The 20,528-nt window shown below is 39.6% G+C and overlaps 1 protein-coding gene across 3 annotated transcripts in view; it reads right to left on the bottom strand.

Moving 5' to 3' along the window:
• The window catches only part of CREB5 (cAMP responsive element binding protein 5), a 256,192-nt gene that overhangs the window by 168,584 nt on the left and 67,080 nt on the right, over positions 1-20,528 (bottom strand). For all 3 annotated transcript variants that reach the window (XR_004081797.1, XM_005421728.3, XM_031057622.1), the window contains one exon: positions 4,737-4,909. Coding sequence is in view for 2 of the 3 variants with exons in the window: in XM_005421728.3 (XP_005421785.2) it covers positions 4,737-4,909 (173 nt within the window). In the remaining variant the exon portion in view is untranslated. The remainder of the gene's footprint in view (positions 1-4,736; positions 4,910-20,528) is intronic.

A 20,528-nucleotide genomic window follows, 5' to 3' on the forward strand; every position in this document is an offset into this window, starting at 1 on the left:
TTTCCTGGAAAGGGAACTAGTCTTTGAATTTAATAAAAGCACATAATTCCATGGCCTCTTTGATGCTACACACTCCACCAACTTACTAAGAGCTTAAAGAGAGACTTTCTCTTGGATGTACAAAGACCCTTCTCGGTCACCCTCCTGTTCCAAGTGCCTTCCAGAGCTAGCTGCATTATGGAAGGGTTTCTGCCTCTGAATGTCTCTTACAGGAGTCTTTTCTGTTTCCTTGAGCTATAAAGGATGATAGCAGGATACTCTGAAAACTCAACCAGCAGTTGCAGTCTCAGATAGCTTTTGCTATGGTGAAACTCCGGTGCTTGCCACAGAGACAGTCTGTCCTTCTGCCATTTGAGACCCTCCAGTTAAGATTGAGAAGTAGGTTTTTGGTTTTTTTTCATTTTCCATATGACCAAACCTTTGTTAGTCCCACTACATGCATGGAGTAGTCAATTCTTTTACTATTCCATTTCCCATGCACTTTTGTTTGAAAAGCCTTCAAACCCATGAAGAGATGATAAACTGGAACCAGAGAGACACAGGTGGCGCCATGAGAGGAAAGAGAGAGGAACAGTAAGGCAATGCATTAGTGTTAAAATGAATGCTGCATGTGGGGACTGAAAAGCTGTTCTCCCACTGGTACCATGATTCTGCAGAACATCAAGGCACCAGAAGCATCTTCCAAACTCCTTTTGCGTCTTTCTCCTACCTGCTTGCATTTCACCAAATGTGGTTGCAATTTTTCCCGTTTGATGCTGTGCCAGAAGACCATCTTATCTCAATTAAAATGCTCTACAACACTTTAAAAACAGATAATCTACATCACATGGTTAGTGTTCTATGTCCACTTTGGAGCCCGAGTTCACTGAAACTGGACTCACTCTCACTCTCCATTTACTACAATGTTGACAACTTGCTGCATCTGTGACAATTCTCCAACCTCCCGTGTTCTTTATCAGCTGCAGAGTTGTACCAGAGAGTTTCAAGTTGGAATAAATACTATTTATGTCCACTACTAGCTTGAAAAACTAGCTTGAAAGCAAGTTACCTTCTCCGTGAATGCTGTTGGGTTGCAATTGATAGTCTGAAAAACATATCTTTCCTAGCAAAAGATGTGTCCAGATAGAGCAACCACCACGCTGTGTTGTCAACAATTTGTCTGCCCAGAACTCTCTCACACACTGCTGTATATTCAGTCACAGAAAAAATTGAGTTATTTTAAAAAGAAGACAAGCACTGCTATTGTACAGCCTAGTTCAGAGTCCCATATCTTGAACTGATTCAGCTTATCTGCTTTTCTATACCTTTGACAAATGCATGTCTTATATCATTTCTTTCTTGCCTTCCTCCATATGCCATACTGCTTTTCCTCCATGTATCTTATCTAGAAATGATGTGCTATTAATCAGCCAAAGACACCCTTCACTGCTAAGTGTTCCTCAACTGATTTTTCATCAGCACAAGTAGTTACTAGTTCCAGCATTCCTCCCACATGCTGAAGGCTTGGCGGGGAGGGAGGAGGGATGGCAAGGAAGTTAGAGACTGCCTCACCACATAAATGCTATCAGGGACCTTTATACCAGCCTGCCAGCTTGCTGTAATGCTAATGTTGCTGTTTGTTCTCAACAAAAGGAACATGGTGGGAGGAAAGTGGGGCTGCACCCTGTCTTATTTTTTAAGTTAATAACCTTCATGCTCTTCCTTTTATCTGATTAATCTGGCCAGGTGCCTGTTCAGTAGTAGCTGAAGCTTAATACCTGAAACAATGTGTGGATATACATTGTGCCAGTAAGGCTTGCCCAACAATGCACATTCTGTCATGTTTTCCCATGCCTTGTGTCAATATCTCATTTTATGCGCAAGCCCCCAGAGCAGGGGATAGGAAAAAAAGAGAGGCACAGAGGGAGAGAGGGAGAGAGAAAGTTAGAGGGAGAGGGAGAAGAAAGAGAAGGAGAAACGAAAGTAGGGAAAAATTACATCCCTTGGGAACATCAGCTGCTACAAACTCGCCCACTCCTCACCATGAAACGAGCTGTGTGCGGGCACAGGTGGGTCCCATTCTCTGTTACTAGAGCACAGCCTACAAACAGGGGCTAAATGAAGACTTTCATTGCTGTTCCCTGTTTTCATTGGAGCAAGGCCATCATAAACATTTGCAGGTGGCTTGGCCATAGTCTGACACTAAAATATTTGTGGTTGTGATAAAAATCAGAATATTGCTACAAGATGGTTCTATATAACCTTCAGGGCTTGATCCTGCTCTTACAGAACTCAGTGAGAGTTTTACCCAGTTTCTCTCTGCTGGTTTTATTGCTCATTAAAAGGCATTTTCCCTGGCACAATTCTTCATGGTAAAGACTCATCTACCCTTTGGGGCAAATTCAGATGATTTCTAAAAAAGGGAAACTCAAGCAAAACCCACTGATTTGAGGACCTCAGCATTTAGACTTGTTAAAAACTAAACAACCTCAACTTTGCAAGGCTAAATCAAAACGACCAAACTTTGAAGACTTCAAATATTTTCTGAATTAATCTGAATTTTTTTTCAGTTGTCCAGTTTGTATTCCTCATGAATGAGTTGTGGATATAATTCCTAGCACATTTAGAAGGGTAAGATGAAGATAAATGGAAATGACAAGATATGTTCTCTGAATAAGTAAAACAGACACCACAGGGAAAAGACTGAAGGAAAAGAAGACAAACAAGGATGCTCAAGACTTTGGCAAGCAGAGGAAGTTGAAAATACAGCAATTATCTCCTAGGACACACCATGAACAAAAAACAAAACCTAGGAAGAGGGAAGAATGGGGAACAGAGTATACTGGAGGTCACACCATAAGTCTCATTCACACACCAACTCACACAGAGACTAAAATGCTGACAATTGCCTCCCAATAAAGCAGCTTTAGACTCAGACTTAGGAAACATTTGTGTGATTCAGTCACAGGGAAGAATTAAGATATGTCATGGCAAAGTTTCCCAAGTGAGACACACCACTGACTAGGAAAAGACCTTTTTATCCTCAACCCCACCAACTTTGGAGATTCTAATCACCATGGCCCTGAACCAACACAAACCTAAAACCTGACTGACAGGGTCTTGCAAAACCACATGCAGTTTTTTTCTCATTATATAGAAACAATTGTTTGGAAGCCAAGTACAGTCTTACATAAAACACCTCACCACTGAGTATTAAAAGTTGTTTGGGGTTTTTTTATGCTTTTAATTAGGATCATAATTACCACTACACCTATTAAGTCACAATTTGAACAGGAGCTTAATCATCCTTAACACAAATAATGGCATTAGTTAATGTTTTTCTTTCTAAAACTGAAAAAGAAACTGCTTCTTCCTCCCTCCCTCTCTCCCAGCCCCTATATTTGAACAGAATAGGACATATATAAGACAACAGCTTTGCTGGATTCACAGGCAAATGGTATTGCATGCGAAATCTCAATGAACACTGTGTTTTGACAAGATGTAACATACACAAAGGGCACAACTACCAAATAGATTTATGTGACCCATCCTACCAGATTTATATATTAAGAACCAAATCCTGAAATAGTAGTAAAAAGGAAAATAGAGGAGCTTGGCCAGGAACACAAAACTAGGGCAGCAGATGGAATCTGTGTTCTGTGCATGGCTGAGTATCCAGCCATGGGCCATCCCAGCTACCATGGGAGATGCAGAGCCTGTGGCCTACACCAAAAATCTTGAAAGAAAACTCAAGCATAACTAGAATTTCAGTTTTCAATGCCAGGATTTCACTTTATGGCTTTACTTTGAAAAGACTGAAAGCTGATAGTCAGTTATTTAGATAATGACTGGGGACAGTGTCTGCTTTTGCATATATCACTAATTGATGTGACCAAATTACAATTGACAGATAATGAATCTATACTGTTGCATCTTTCTTAGTCCACTAATATATCTTTTTATCCATACATTTTCATGTATTACACCACCCCCAAATTCTCAGAGCTGTGTGATGAAAAACTGTACCCTCAAGCCATCAGGGCAGTTTCTGTACAATTAAAAACAAGTTATTGTGACTTTTGAGGATCTCATACTTGCTGGAAGTAGCCAGGTGTAAACATATACTAAACATGGGTGGTTTTGTTCATACAGTTCTCCAGGCATTAGCACTCAACTGGCATTCAAGCTAATACAATAAGCATCCATACTGTCAATTTATGGTAATAAATATGGATCCATCATCACAAATTGAGCAGCTATTCACACTGTGCCAAACTCTATTTATCTTGATGGTCCTTTTGTCTTCCAGCATTCCTCATTCCTCATAGGAAATAGCTCAAACCCATAGAAAACCCAGAATTCCTGTTGAAGGAAGTCAAAGGATCAGCTTCACAAACACTGTGTCTTTCTTCTCAGAGCAGTTATAGAAAAAACACGCACTATGATCATAAGAAGATTTAAAAAAAAATGGCAGCAGAAAGCAGGACTTCCCAGTAAGTACAGCATTCTGTCCTTTTTAAACCAGTGTGCCATATCTGGAGTAACCTGGCCATTCCCCACAGTCTGCAACATGTGCTGCAGGAGTCCTTGCTCATCCTGGCAGGGTCAAGTGCAAACTCTGTAACCTCAAAAACCTCTAGAACAACATCTGGGCCTGCATGCAGCTGGACCTTAAGAAGCATGAGGACCTGAGGACATCTGGTCCTACAGGCAGGAGCCAGAGAACCAGAGAAATGAGAAAATGGAAATGGGCTCACCCAATCTGCCGATTTGTGGAAGGTGCTTGTGTAATGACGGAACTGGACTGTGGAGACGGCATGGCTTGCTGAATCACAACGCTGGTGTCGTGGTTTGGCATCCTTGTGTTTGTCAGCTGGTGGGATCCAGGCCCTGCCATTGCTCCTCCAACTGTGTTATGCATGGAGATATTCTGTGAGAAGAAGGGAAATGGGAGATGGTGGAAGAAAATGAAAATAAATAAATAAATAAATAAATAAATAAATGTCTTATCTTGGTTTTCTGTTCTACAGGAATTCTATTAGGAATCTGAAAGTAACAACAACATGAAAAGTTACTAGCTCCTGGTAGATCCCAAGTCAATAGATCTTGTTATAACCAACAACAATAAAGAAATGAAAAAGAAATATTTACTTTCACAGGTGGAAAAATACCCATAGGTTGGGTAAAAATACCCACAGGTTGACTAACCACTCTTCTGTGATTCTGTCTTGTGATATATAATGGGGATATTTAGCACATATTTCTCCTAACTGAACATGATATGAGCACATGACACCTTGATTTAGGGCATGGGCTGTTTATGTGTACTGCCTCTGCTTAGACTGACAAGCAAATCAAGTTTTACAGCCCCAAACTAACAAACAGTACACAGCACACCATGAAACAGCCACTTCTATTGGCCTCCATAGATTTTGTAGAGCAAAAATATCCCAGAGGCTTAGAACAGCACTGTATTTCACCACATATAACCTTTGCTTCAGGTAACTCAGAGCTCTTAAAAAGTTCTTAAAACCAAAAAAAAAACAGAAGTTCACAGATAACTCATATCCACTGAGCAAACAACCAGCAAGGGGCCAGGATACTGCTAAGGAAGGAGCCATGGAATAGGACTTCTCTGCTGCTATGCCTGTACACACAGCACACACTGCTACTAAACCGCAGGGTTTGACTTGGCCTGGGTTTAAAAACAAACAAAACTCTCAAGCCAGAGATAAGCCACAATGTATACACATGAAAAATACGGTAACCTTGAGAGCATTATTTTTCCTATCAGGCATCAACGTGTGAATTGTTAGCAGCAAGAGGAAAAGAAACTTTCCATTGTCACCTCATGCTAGGCTGAGGAAAACGGGAACAAAAAAACCCTTATACACACACTGCCACTAAAACTCACACAAAGCACCCTCCTAACCACTGCAATACTCAGGATTAAAAAAAACAAAGTTCTATTTCATTCAAAATTATAATTTATGAGTCAATTTGTCTAGGAAAAATATACAACTACTGCAAAATATTGGTAGATAAAGCTGGTGGGAAAGGAAACTCAGAGCTCTGATCAAATGTGGAAAACAGAAGAGGCACACAACATGTTGAATCCCAGACCTAAAGAAAGATTGTATTATGAGCCAAATAAAGAACTACACCTCATGGAAAAAGAGAGCAAATAATTAGAGGACCCCAACTGAAGGCATTAGCTGTTATCCCCTTATCTCCCAATTTTATTTATTTCATGTGATTTCCCAGAACAGTGTGGACACAGGGATCTCTGTTTCTCTTAAAGGAGTTGTTCCAGTCTTCATTAATGCATAAAGAGGCAGAGGTGCTGCCGACCGTTGAATGGTTACACCACCTCACCTGGAGTGAAGAGGACTCAGCTTTGAGTTCCTTTTACAGTAAATAATTTACACATTATGAATCAGGTCTTAACTGTAATATGTCATAGCACAGAAGAATGTCATGACCATCAGGCAATAACCCTAGATATATAAAAACTTCTCCAAAAGAAGTTCTCCCTCACCTACCACATTCCTATTAAAATGTCACTTCTTCAACATATTACTGGTTTCTGATGAAAAGCCTGTTCAGTTTTTAAAAAATATATATGGCCAAATCTAGCTCAGGATTCAAACCTGTTTTTTTTTATCATGACCAGATTTTGCAAAACCAGATCTAATATCTATCCATGTACAGTCAATATTTTAATGCTATCTCTTCCTAAAATTATCTCTAAAGGAACCATGTACAGTGCCATGAATCTGCAAGGCCTGGGAATGGACGATGGAAATCTATCACAAGCCTTAGACAACTGGTACCCTGGCACTTGCCCAGAGTTTTGCTGGACTTTGTTGTACCATGGCAGGGCAGAACTTAAAGATTTAATATGAGATTCCTGTCCTCCTAAACTAGGTATTTTCTTTCTCTTTTCCTTCTTTTTAAATTTTCTTCTATAATTACAGAGCTCTCCAAGGTACAAACAGATTAATTATGATGGATATGGAAAATTTTGTTTGCCCATAAGACATTGTAGTTGTTATCTTAAATGCATAAACTTCCAGAAATGTTTCAAAATTTTATCAATTTCCAGTAAGCTACATCTTTTCAAAAAGTAGGTTGACTATGTGATGCATGGAAAGGAAAAGCAGAGTGAAAGCCTGTCAACACTTTCACATGTCCATTCTTCTCAGTAATGCAAGCACTGCTGTTGGGCAAGCGTATACCACGCTGCCAAGAGAAAGCCTAAGGTTTCCCAACAAAATGTTAAACTCAGCATGATTCTGACATTCATAAGAAAAGGATTTGGCAATCTCAGAATAACTTGCATCAGTGAGCTGCTTGTGAATCTACAGAGAAGTTCAAGGAAGTTCATACTTTAAGGACAGCAAGCATGCTCCGAAAGGCAGCAGGAAGGTGCTGCACAGCAGATCTGACACTAAGCCCAGCTGATCTCGCTGTGCGCATCATGACATGCAGAATGACTCTGTACCACCAGCACAGCAAGGCTAGGCTCATTGCATGTGTGATGCAGCCAGTCTTCAGACCTCCCAAAATGGTTTTGCTGTGTTGGCTCTGCATCTGGTTCTGAATGGATCTGGATGGGATATTAACAAGCTCCTTGCAGACTCGACTTTGGGCCCTTATAGAGAGAGGAAAAACTCAGCAACATTGACTGAAACTGAGACCTCCACTTCATATATTGAATTGTTGTTTGGTTGTGTTGCTTCCAATTCTACTTTTAAGGAGTTCTTCATGTTCTTCTACCACGCATCCATGAATAAAATTTCCTTTGACTCCCCTTATCATTATCCTCCAGCTCTTAAGCCCATCGTAAAGATTATTTGATAGTAGGTGTGGAGCTCCCACCATTCCAGCTCAGAGAAGTCTACATGAGCAATGATGCAGACTGAGATCTCCCTCTGCTTTTAACATTCCCAAGACCCATCCATACTCTGAGAGAGTATGACACCCACACACACACTTGGAGTTTTCTCAGGTATCTTCTCTACTGTGCTTAAGCATCAGAAGAGGACATATGATCTTATCATTATTATCTATTTTATTAAACTGAACCTACGTGTTCACACAGAGAGCAGGCCACCCATATGTCAGGAGCTGTAGAGACACAAAAGACATGCTCTTAAGCTTAATTTTGTGAATCTTAATTAAGATCCAATGTATGAAGAGGAATTTATGTCCTTTAGGACTAAGTTTCATCCTCACCGAAATTTCCAGTCACTCCCAAGGAAGCAGAAACTAGAATTATAACACTGAAGAGCTTTTATAGAAATGCTCCCCTCACCCATGTGCTCATGCAGTACTCTCCATCGGTATTTAACACCCAAACAAATAAACCCAAAAGCAATAAACCATATCCACAAACCACTTTTAATTCAACGTGTTCATTCTCAACCTTTCCAGATGCAAGAGGAAAGCATGCAGATCATCATCATCATATTAACTTCTCCCCAGTTACACTTCATGGCCCATTTTAGCTTCAGACTTTGAAGAAAACATTTGAGCATTTTTCTCCCACGTGCAACCACTTAAGTTTGGATAGACAAACACACTCCTTTTTTCTAAAGGCTAAAAACTTCTTGAAGTCATGCTTCCATGTTCTGGTGGAGAGGATTACACATCACTCCGCAAGAACACACACCCTGTTGGCAAGCACAGCAGAGAAATGACAGCTACACAAACACAGGCAAAATACACCCAGACAGTCACCAATTCCCCTAAACCCTGGTTCTTCCAGAGAAACACTCATCCATTTCACACAGCACCACCTCACATCAACCGCCATCTACTGAACTCAAAGGATGAAGACGACTGATCCATCCTTCACAATCTACTGTAATATTCTGAGTTTCAGGGTTTGTTTGTGGTTTTAAACTATAAGATCTAGTTTCTGAACCAAAGTCTGTTTTTATTTTCCTACTCTTATTTTTTAACTGTGAGGCTTACCAAGAATTGCAAACACCAGTTTTACATGAACTGCAGACTATTCAGGATTGTTCTGTGTAAGCTTTTAGATCAATAGAGGTGTAACCTACAACCAATTGTATGTAAAGGTATTTTGCAGACTGACTGTTATATAAATTCTCAAGTCAGAAGGTATTTTCCATTAAAAACAGAAAAAAAATCACAGTTAATTTAAACGCAAACAAAACAACTTTTTGCATACTTTTGTTTTATGCAAAATATCATCTATCCACATTTTCCTGCACAACAACTTAAAATATTTTCACATAATTCAAGAAAAAGGCATCCACTTAAAAAAATATAGAGAGAAATCAAATATACAACAGTACTTTAGAATTTATACAGGCTGTCCTCTCAATGAATATATTTTAACAAGGAAAAATATCCTAAGAGAATACACATTTAAATGGCAGCTTCATGTGCACTTTTAAGAAGTGTACAGTCATGTCTTGCCTGATTACTGAGACCCTAACTTCACAATATATAAAAGACACATGAGTGGAAGCCTCCAGCGACACACTCACTCACTGCACATACTGCTTACACAACCTAAGAACCTGCTGGCTTAAAAACCTGGAAGACGTTGTAAAGAAAATGATAGATTAAATGTGGCAAATTAAGGCAAGCTTCAAAGTTCTTTTCATCATATATCATCTCCATCAAAATTACTGAGCCTCTATGAATTCTCTCCTGACAGAATAAAAAGATAATTTGAAAACAAAAGTTAGCAAGTCTCCCCAGAAGCAGCACCAATTCATTTTTTTTCTCTTGACTCAGGTCAGAGTGGAAGGAAAACACCCTCACACCAGCCCATCACAACTGTTTCATCTGTAACTGGCATGCAAAATCTAAAGTCCTATAAGCACAGAACTAAGCCTGCTGCCCACTCAGGGCCAGTAAACACAGATGAGGAACTAGGGAAGAAACCAGAGATAAAAAATGAATTATGTTACTAATGCAATTGAAGGTTTACAGGAAAAAGAAAGCCTACTATCAAAATTTAAATTTAAAAAAAAAAAAAAAGAAAAAGTTCCATTATGCAAGAGATGGGTGAGTGTAAACTTGGTGGAGACTGAAATGCAATACCTTTTCCTCTTTTTTTTTTAAACTGTAACATCTGTAGAGCTTCGAATGAGGAAAAGCACTAAACCAGAAAAAAAAAGGACACAGAGAGAAACTGCTGGAAAATGCTGTGTAGTAACATTAAGCATAAGGACAAAGCACTATGAAGATCTTATTGCAGACTGCTAAAATCCATTTAACTCCCCTACTTAGCAAGAGGTATGAAGTCACTGAGTGAGGCTGACACATAAAAATACAGAACTCATGCCAAAGGATCTATTCCTCAAAATATTTCAAAGAAAGGCAAATGCTCACTTAACAGCTACCTGATAAAAATGGCACATTACAAGAAACAGCAGGTATGATACATCCCAGAATGGAGAAGGCCTCTTTCCTTCCCCCAAGGGCCCCATCCAAAATCTCCCCCTAAAGTGGCTAGCTATCCACACCACACTGGAGACTGAAGGGCCAGGAGCAGTATGGGTATATCTGACTTCTTGAACCCCAGGCACGGCTGCTCAGTCAAATGTTATCAACCTGATCTCCAAAGGGGTAAAAATGTAAAGAAAAATTAAACTCCTTACTCAAGAATGACAAGTAATGATAGGCAGATGGGGAAAGAAGGGAAACATTGCTCTCACTGAAATCATAAAGCTTTGAATCTGTACTTATCAGTCTCAGCCACTGGTTTCCAATTTTTTGGATCACAGACCTCTGTCAACCCTCTGAATTTCACACAGAGCACTCTGTGCTCTTATCATAAAATGTGTAATTAAGGCAAGATGGTTCCACAGACCAGATGCAGATGACTTAGCACAGCTTTGCGACCACCAGCAGTTTGCAGACCAGAGTGAACTGCCACCCAAACACGGCACTGGAGCACCAGGACTAGAATTTATTGACCAAAAAAGATAACATTTCTAAAGGTATCTCTGAACTTCAGTAACCTTTGTCCTTTTTACAAAATGCTCTCAGTTTTTGGAGCCTTAGACAATCACTGTTAATTAATAGATCAGACTTGTGTACTGGGGCTGGCAGGAGCTTTGCAAAATTTTATCCTAAATATCTGTGTTGGAACATGCAGGGAAAATTCCTTGTTGTTTTAAGTTAGGATGGGTTATTCTTAAGCATAGACATGCTGGTTGCTCCTCAAGAGGTACAAACCAGAACAAAATAAAAAAGAAAAACCATAAATAATCTTTTTATCCTGTTTTCTTTCAATAGCTGTTCATATGTTATCAGAAAGGCTTTCTGAGATACACTGAGTGATGCAAGCCTCATCTGCTAATCTCCAGCAAACTGCACAGCACTGCTAAGCAGCGTGGCACAGGACACAGGACAGACATATGAAGTGCTAAGCCAGGTATAAGCCATCTCAAGGCTCTAGCAGTCACCACTGTAACTCAAAGTCCAAAGGGCCCATTTAAGCACTACTAATCCTCTTAAGGCTGCTGCCTCTGCCTAAAGGGTGACAGCCCTGCACAAAATCTCTGTAATGCTGCTGGTGCTGCAGGCCAAGCTCTGGCTGCCCCCGCTGTGCCTCTGCCCCTGGGGCACCCAGGGAGCACTGTCACCTCCTCCAGTCCCTCCCTGGCACCTTCTCAGGGAAATGCCCATGAACTCCTTCCATGGGCAAGACAAGCCTCCATGCCTGTCCTCCACTTTGGCTGCTCTCATAGCTAATGCTCTGACTCCTCTGATACTGTGAACAAAATGCAGGATACTTAGAATTTTTGGTCTTTTATCTTAATTTTTTTGACATGATCTAATTACAGTCGTTCAGTGGTGCCCTCTAATTATCAGTAGAAATGAATACTGAAAGATGACCCTTGTCTTCCACAATTCCCTCCCCTCTTCCCCCACTACCCTTCTCGTGCCCTTTACAGCATGTCTGTCCAGACTATGCTTGCAACACATGAAGCCTTCTTTACACACACAGAGTAAGTAATATATGGTGTATACCAGAGGTACCCATGATAAACCATTTACTAGAGCAAAGGAAACAAAAGTGATGTAAAGGAACATATTTTAAAGGAGAAGGAAACTTTGGAAGTTTGGTTTCACCAGAGTTTGAAAGGAAATAGCTTCTCCATGGGAAAAGATGACATCAGATTGCATGCTTATGTCTTGAAGTTTCCTACAGATATTTCCCATTTTTCCTCAGGGTTGCTTGTTTCATGCACAATTACTTGTCCAATATAACCACTTAAAGCAACATAGCACAAAGAGCTTCTTCTGTTCAGCTGAAGATCAGTTACACTAAGTGTGCAAAGCCCAGTTTGGGTCACTCAGGGTGTTTTGCACTGCTAACACCACATTAACTCCTGCTAATTGGGAGGCTAAAAAACAGGGGGAGCACAACTGGCTGCCTGGCTCTACCCAGTTCTCTCATTCTTTATGCAAAAGCCATAAACTGACTATTTCATTTCTTCTAAGTTGCCTATTGTGACATTTATAAACAGGAACCTGGCAGCATGTCAAGGGTGCAAAGTGATTTCCTTTTCTAAATACAATTTTAAAAAGCAAATAAACAAGGTTATGACTGCTAATGAAACATTATATGCCATGCTGGAGCTAGTTTTTCTCAAATGTATTCTCTAGAGCAGATGGAACACCAGTAAACACAAAACAACAAACCCTTTTATAAAAAGCGTGTTTATAAGAAAATACATTCTCCATAGAACTTTGTCTAAGGCAAAACTGACTTATATCTGTAATATTATCTCAGGGACAGAATTATGGTCCCATTAGATTGCTGTAAACAAGGGAGCTTGCCATGCATTTCAAAAGGAGAAGGGCTGCTAAGAAACATGAGAAGAAGAAAAGAAATTTGCTAGGATACTTACTAGGTGTAATTCCTAAAGGCCTTAGTTGAAATCAAGGCCTTACTGTGGTAAAACATTTATAGACACATTGAGGGACAACACTTGTCCACAAGCCTCAGAGACCAGAGACAAAACAAGGAAAGAGGAAAGAAGAAAAAGAGAAAGGGAATTGTTTAGCCTAATATCAGGACTCAATGCAAGGGCTCTTTTCTCCCAGTCCAGTGCCTTGTCCTTTACTTTCCACTGTTTCCTTGCATCTAGTACTTATCTGTGAATTGAGAAGACCAGAAAAGTTTAAATAAATAGATAAAAATTAAAAGAAACAGAATTATAACTCTGCTTGAGTTTTTTCCAGCACTATCGTTTCATTTCTGTAAATCAGACAGAGTGCACATACTAAGTGGGTACTCAAAGAACCTTCCCAAAGTAGGTGCATGTCAACTTTTGCAGGACAAGCAATTAGACATCCAAAAGCAGCTGCCAGATCTGGAGGCCAGTCAGAGGGTAGTTGAAAACCTGGCCTTCCTTTCTTTATTGTAAGGAGTTTTGTTTTTATCCATCATGAAACAGAAAGCTGGGAGGGGGAGGGCAGCACTCCTCCAGGAATTGCTTTAAACAAACCTTTGATACTGCTAACTGAAGGCACTAGGCTTTTCAACATTATGCAAACCATTTATAATCTGTTAATAGCAAATTCACAGAGACAGCGCTTTGGCATCTAAATTTGTTGCATTTTATTTAGAGCTTCTTTAAAATTCTCATCATTGATTTCAGTGGCATAAGTTATTGGCATCATGCATGAGTTACAGCCCGGGCTGTTGACTGCACTCAATGACCAGAACATTTTTTAGACAGAGCAGTTGGGAAAGAGAGCAAGGATGGTAGCAACAAAACAGCCAGTGATTTTTCCATTCAGGCAGTTTCAAGCAGAAAACCAGCAGGTTTAACTTTTCTGCTAAGAAGTCAAGTGGAAATGCTGCTACCCTGGTAATAAAATGCATCTCCTAAATATTCTGTTACCCCCAAGCCACTGTGCCAGCTGTGTTGGGCCAGGCAGGCTAGTACTACATGGTCACTCCAACAAAAGGCTGGGAAAGGTCCAGGAATGAAGGGTAATGATGCTCTCAAAAAGACCCAGACAAACCATTTGCAGCATAACGAGAGATCATAGGTTTAACCAATGAAGTGGATTTTCAAGTGAGCTGGTAGGAAAATCATCTTGATCAGTGAAAATCCTAAAAGCAACACCAAGACGTCAAGTCAGGATCAAATTAATTCACCAGGTCTCCTGGGAAGTAATCACAAAGACAATCATGCAGTTTTGCAGGATCCACAATCACTTCAATCGATTTTAGATTGATGCTTTGGGAGAGGAGAGCTAGTATAGTTTAGATCTTGAACTGAAAGAACTTAAATAAAATTAAGTACATCATTTGGAAGCCTTCAGAAAAAAACTAATAACCTTTGTAGCCATAAGAGTTAAAAAACGTAAGGTTTAGAAAGGCAGAGTGTCTACACTGGAGGCAAAATGTTAGATACACTTCTAGTTAAAGGAGGTTCACTTCTGCTGGGTACAGCAAGGGCTACTGAAAAACAGAGATTACAAGAAAGTGTCCTCGGAATCTTCAAAGCTGGTAAGCAGTCTGGTTAAGGAGAAGCAGCTCTTGTCCACCTCTGCCTTGGTTTCAGCAAGTGACAGAGAGGCAGGGAAAAAAATAAGACTAAGGAGAATAAACATGCTTGGAAGAAAGATAAACCAGTATTGGTCCTTCTGCAAGAAACAGAGTTGACCATCCACTGCTGAAGGCATGTGACTTGGTCTTAAACACAGATGGAGCTCTCTGGAAGAAGAGCTGTTGTTAATGGGAAAAAGAACAAGTAAGCAAGCTGGTATGGAGCTTGGACATACAACTTCCCAGGACAGGGACAGCAGAAAAGGTCAAAAATATAACTCCTCGGACAGAACAAATGTGTTCTGCAGGTCAGGTAGACTGGGAACAGCACAGCCATCCTTTTCCTCACCCTTGTACAGATTTACTGCATGATTTTGATCAAACTACTTCAAATTATTCTGCCTTACATGTAAAACAGGACAAAGACCTTCAACAGCTACACAGTGCTTGGAAGTGAAGAGAAAGGAATAGATTTTAGAGACAACACAGTGTACCTGGGAAGGCAATGTAACACAGCAGTGACACAGCAGAAGGTTTTTTTGTAAGAGAACTCCACAGGACTTTAGAACAGCATGCATTTCAAACCCACAAAACTAACAAGAAATCATAATCTAGATACTTCAACCAATACAGAAAATAGTTATATAATGAATACCATTAAAAGAAATGTAAGACAAAAGAACAGTTATTTGGTAGCTGTAAACATGAGAGAAAGACATGTAAATCAGTAAAGGAGAATAATGACTGCATACTCAAATCCAGAAAGTCCAGACAACATTGCAGGATCTATTCTTCAGAAAAGGGGAGCTCATTATCTGCAGAAAATTGTATCCAATTAAAAGATTCCTGGCTGCACATCTAATATGGACACTAAAAATTGTGAGCCATTTCAGAAGAGTCAGGCTAAAAATCTAACTGAGGTCATATGGTGGTGGTGGTGATGATGATGAAGGGGGTGAATTCTCAGTTGTAAAAGCAGGATATGTTTGGCTCAGCTTCTTTTCTGAGTGAAGGAAATGGAGTGAAAAACAAAGAAGCTGCACTATATTTGATAATGCTACCAGACAATGATCCAGATGTACACGCTTCCAGTCACACTAATTAAATGTGGTGTGGAGCCATCCTGGGGAAATTACATGCCATTCCTTTGGAGTACCACATGCTTCTGAAATGCCTTGGTGAAGTTCTCACTGCATCTGAGGAGCCACGATGCTCCTTTTCCTAAGTAAAAAATGATTCATCCTCCTGTATAATTGGTCTTCCTGCTGTGACCCAGCCAGATAGTAACTTCGTTCAAGGAGGAAAAACATGATTCAGGCAGGAGTTTCAGCTAAGCCATGAATTAAAACAGGGCAGGCAGGCATCCTTGAGCAACAACCTAGCTGCACTTGGAGAATTGTTAATTCTGAGTGCTCTCCTCCACACAGCAGCTTTGCCTAGAAAGTGGCTGTCAGTGGGATGTTTACAACCTGAGCAATGTGATAGCTGAAAGTTGAAGAACAGAGAAGAGGGTCAGGAGTTCCAGCCTAGCACAAGTAGTACCATGATCCTGTTCTCACGAGCAGCTAGCTCCTGGGTGTGTGCATTAAAGAATAGCAATATTACCCTTCAACCTTGAACACTGCTCATTTGAAACCAACCTAACTTACATTTTTAATACACAAGACTCAAAAAATAGCTACTGCAGGGTCCAGGAAATGCTACCTGGTTTTTCTTCACCACCAGAAGACAACAGAATGAAATGTGCTCTGGAAAACCATTGGATCACACTGTCTAAGCAAAAGGAAAGAGGTTTTCCAGTAAGATAGTGCTCAGAAGGTGATTCTGTGTGTGTTTCAGCCTTTCTGCCAATTGTCTAGGAAAATTACAGTGGCAACTCCCTGACACAGACAGTACTAAATATCACAATCTTCACCATTCCTGTTGGTTATATAAGAAAAGGCAATGTATGATATCCTGATATGATATCCTGTATGATATCCTGAAAGCCATTTCTCAAATATTTTCATAACTAAAGGCTTGAACTCATTTCAAAGGCTTGCTACAAATTTTCGTTTTTGAAAGCAAAGGCTGAAAAGCCAGAGCTCTTTGTGATTCAATGGGAGATCTCCATTAAAACACATCATCTCACATTTCTTACCTATAGATGTGACAAGGTTTGCAAAGCTGGATTCAGTGAGCCTGGATTGCTAGAGCTGGCCCAGAATTTTGCTCAGAGTTTTCATTTTCAAAGAGCCAAACAAGAAAGCTGCTAAGTTTGTCTGGATTTACTATTTGTGTCTCATTTAATATGACCAGAAATTTTAATTCTCTCAACAAGATTTATTAGGTACTGGCAGGGATACATATGGAAGGTTAGCATCCAGAAAAAAAACTATTCAACAGAGAAAGAGAGAAAAGTATATTCAATGAGGTTCAAAGCAAAACCATAAAGAATAAAGATTTGTGTGATAGTAGAGAATACATACATTGTTGTTCTGTTAGATTATTTGCTTTAAGGCAGAAATATGATTATCTGAATTTTAGTAAGATATGGTGGAGTCTGTGATGTAGGGAGTCCAAAATGATTATTCTTCCTTCAAAAAGGACAGACAATGTACTACCCTACAATACTTGGTCTGTCTCTTCTTACAGTAAACATTGCTAATGCTCCTGGAGAGGGGCTGACCTTGCCAGCCAATTACATTATGCTAATTTGTCTGTTACTATAACTCCTACAGAGGCATTCACAGCTCAGAGCAGGACAGAGATTTATATTGTCTCTTCCAAGCTGCAGACTGTGGACGTTAATCTGTCTCCCTCCTTCCAGCTACAACTCCACATGGCAATATCTACATGCAGTGCCACTGTACATTGAAAGAGACAGTTATTGCCAGCTTTATTCAACCTAGAAGACAAGCCGGGGTCCTACTTTGCCCTTTTAATGTTTCACTCTACTCAGAAAGCATATGCTTGGTAACAGCTGTTTTCCTATGAAAACATATGGTTTCTCATATGCTTTTGAAAACACCACAGGAATGTATTTGCTTGCTAGATGCTAGTGCCGTGTCTCTACACCCAGCAACAAAATCATCGAAAGGAACTGAATACTTTCTATGTTATACTCATGTGTTGTAAAAATACCCGTTGTTTTAAAGCAACAACAAAAAAATCATCCAGCTGAAAAGATTTAATGTCAAAATAAGCCTCATAATTTAGAATTTATGTCCTCTACAGTGTTACTTGAAGATGGGATCCAAACACAAGTCTTCTGCAAACATATAGCAAGTAGCATGCTTCATGCAAGCAGTTTATAGTCTATGTTCCTTCATGAAAACAAAAGCTGGTGAGACCTGCCTCTTCTAGCTAAGAAGCTTTCCTAGCATCTTTCAGCTGAGATATGATAAACAGAGTATCAAAAATAATTGAGTCACAGCAGCTTATAACAAACCACTGTCCTTCAAGTAAACCACAGCATTGACCTTTACATGCTTCTTTCCCTCCCTTCATAATATTTAGGGCAAGCTCAGAGTATCCACACAGCCAGTCGCATGTCAGAGGAGGTAGAAAGTAGCTGATTTGTTGGGCTACTTTAATTCAGACGTGTTCAGTCTAGGGTCAGGTTAAACTGAAAGCTAAATATTTGGGTAAATAAAAGTTCTGGCTGTGGTTTTTAAACCTATTTCAACATCAGCTGACACAGAAACTGACATAAATATGCAGAAAGTTTTCCAAGTGTTAGAAAGACAGGGAGGTTACAGATTGGCAGGGAAACAAGAAAAATGCAAAAACATGGCCTATGACAAGGTCTTACAGAAATTTCCCTTTGGCGCTGAAAATAATTCCACTGGAATATTTGTAGAAAAGAAAGAAAAAATTATATTCAAACTAGCTCATGCTGTAACACCAACAAAATGAAGAAAACCATCCAATTTTACTTCCAGACCTTCTGAACACACGACTGTCTAGGTGGTATTCAAGTACTTCTCCTGCAACTGAAATAATTTTACACCTGTGTGTTGTTGGCAGTTAAACACAGGGTCACACCAAAAAAAATCCCACATCACACTGAAATGTTAATATTTTATTACCTATTAACAGTGAGGGGGCACACAGAAGTCCACCCAAATCTGTATCACTGATTTTACAATTTCCAGCAGATCATGTTGCAGTGCCGCCTGCAGTTAAAGCTCTGAGCCACAGGCTGGTTTTAAAGTCCTTAAGCACACGATGCAAAGAGGTCAGGAAAGCAAATGAACGGCAAGAACTGGTGAAACCCCTGTGACAGCTTGAGGTATGGCCCTCAGGCATCTGCTAGGCCCCTTTCCATCCGTTATGAGTCCCTCCTCACAGTCTGTGAAAGGTAACACTTGCCTGGTGGGCACACAGGTCACTATGAGGATCCAGGCTTTTGCAAACTACTGGCAGATGTGCAATAAACCCACACTGACCTTCTTTCTAAAAGCAAGTAGCAACCAAAGACTTACTAATATGCCCTGGGCATAGGAGATGTAAGAAAACAGGTTGATTTCTTGTGTAACTGTTTCTACCAGCTAGGAACTAATGCACCAGGGACAAAAATAAAAAGCCCTCAGAGGAAACTAATACAGGATGTCTCTCTGGAAGCACAATGGTCTTAAAGTGATACAAGCAAAGGGAATAGAAATACACCCTTACCTGACTAAAAAATGTTTTGTAGTTATCAAATAGAGGTATAACCTTGTTCATCTGGTTAGACACTACAAGGAAATTATGAAACTGGCTTACAATAAAGCCTTCTTAATAGCACCCAGAGCTCTCAGTCCCAGAAGGTAACTGAGAACACCTCTTACCTAAGATGACTCTTCAAAACTCTTCAAAATGAATAGGAAGGTCAAAAACCAAGAGTTTGTGTCATTGAGACAAACAGGTTGCATGTTGCACTGGTAGTATCTGCTACAGAACAAAAATATCCACCATGAAACCGTATTTGCTTCTTTTTGTGTTTACATATTCAGAAGTAAAGAAGGAGGAAAAAAAGAATACAATCAGGTAAAGGCTGTCATTCAGAGGTTTCTAATCCTGACAAAATAATACAGTAACATGCTCCTGTTTGACCTCAATTTGATATCCATAACTCCAGCTCTTCAGCAGAAAAAGAAGAGGTTGATTTACAAATGCATGTCCAGTCTTTCCAAATGTTTCCAATAGCTTTGTGTAACAACAAGTATTTTCATAAAGCACAATGGTGTGAAAAGACTTAAATATACATACAGTAAAAATGAAATCAACTGTTTGAGGTATCATTCATGACATACCAAATAAAAAGTAATAAAAATATTTGTAGAATTATAATGTTAACCTGCATTTCTCTTCAGAATCAGAACTGGCTTTTCCATGAAGCCAGTTAATTTGCTCATAATGATCAACACATGATATATCTCTGAAGTCTCCAAAATTAAATTTTCTACTCATTTTCCAGCTGATGAACAAAAGGAAACTGCTCTTCCTGCATAATTAAGTTAGCTTATACTCCTATCATGAACAGTCTATACGAGGCAGTATCTGTACCAGCTATATGACAAATTCTCATTTATGACCTTGTTATGCGTGTAGACGAAAAAATATTTTTAAAAAACCATTGAAAAAGGCACTGCATATTCCAGAAAAAATTGCCTCAAAATGCATATTGCATTTCAGCAATTTGTATATTCAGCAAAAATTGCTTCACACTAGAGGTGACCTAGAATTATTTCACATACAGATATTCATTGTACCGAGCAATATTTTCAAAATATGTAGTAAAAAGAAGAGCCCAGTATGAAAATACATTGAAGTTTAAGCTTTCCAATCAGTTTAGTGGGTTTATGTGAGCAAAATTGGTCTCTTCGTGAAGTTTCAAGAATTTCTCCATTGCAGGCGTAGCTTCTGATTATTTCTTTACTAACAATTACTGGCAGAAGCTTATCTGCTTGACAGGAGAAGGAGCATTTAAAATTACCAGAGTACCACATTGCTTTACATCCCAGAAAGG

Source organism: Geospiza fortis, unplaced genomic scaffold (genome assembly GCF_000277835.1).
Source record: "Geospiza fortis unplaced genomic scaffold, GeoFor_1.0 scaffold95, whole genome shotgun sequence".
NCBI lineage: Eukaryota > Metazoa > Chordata > Aves > Passeriformes > Thraupidae > Geospiza > Geospiza fortis.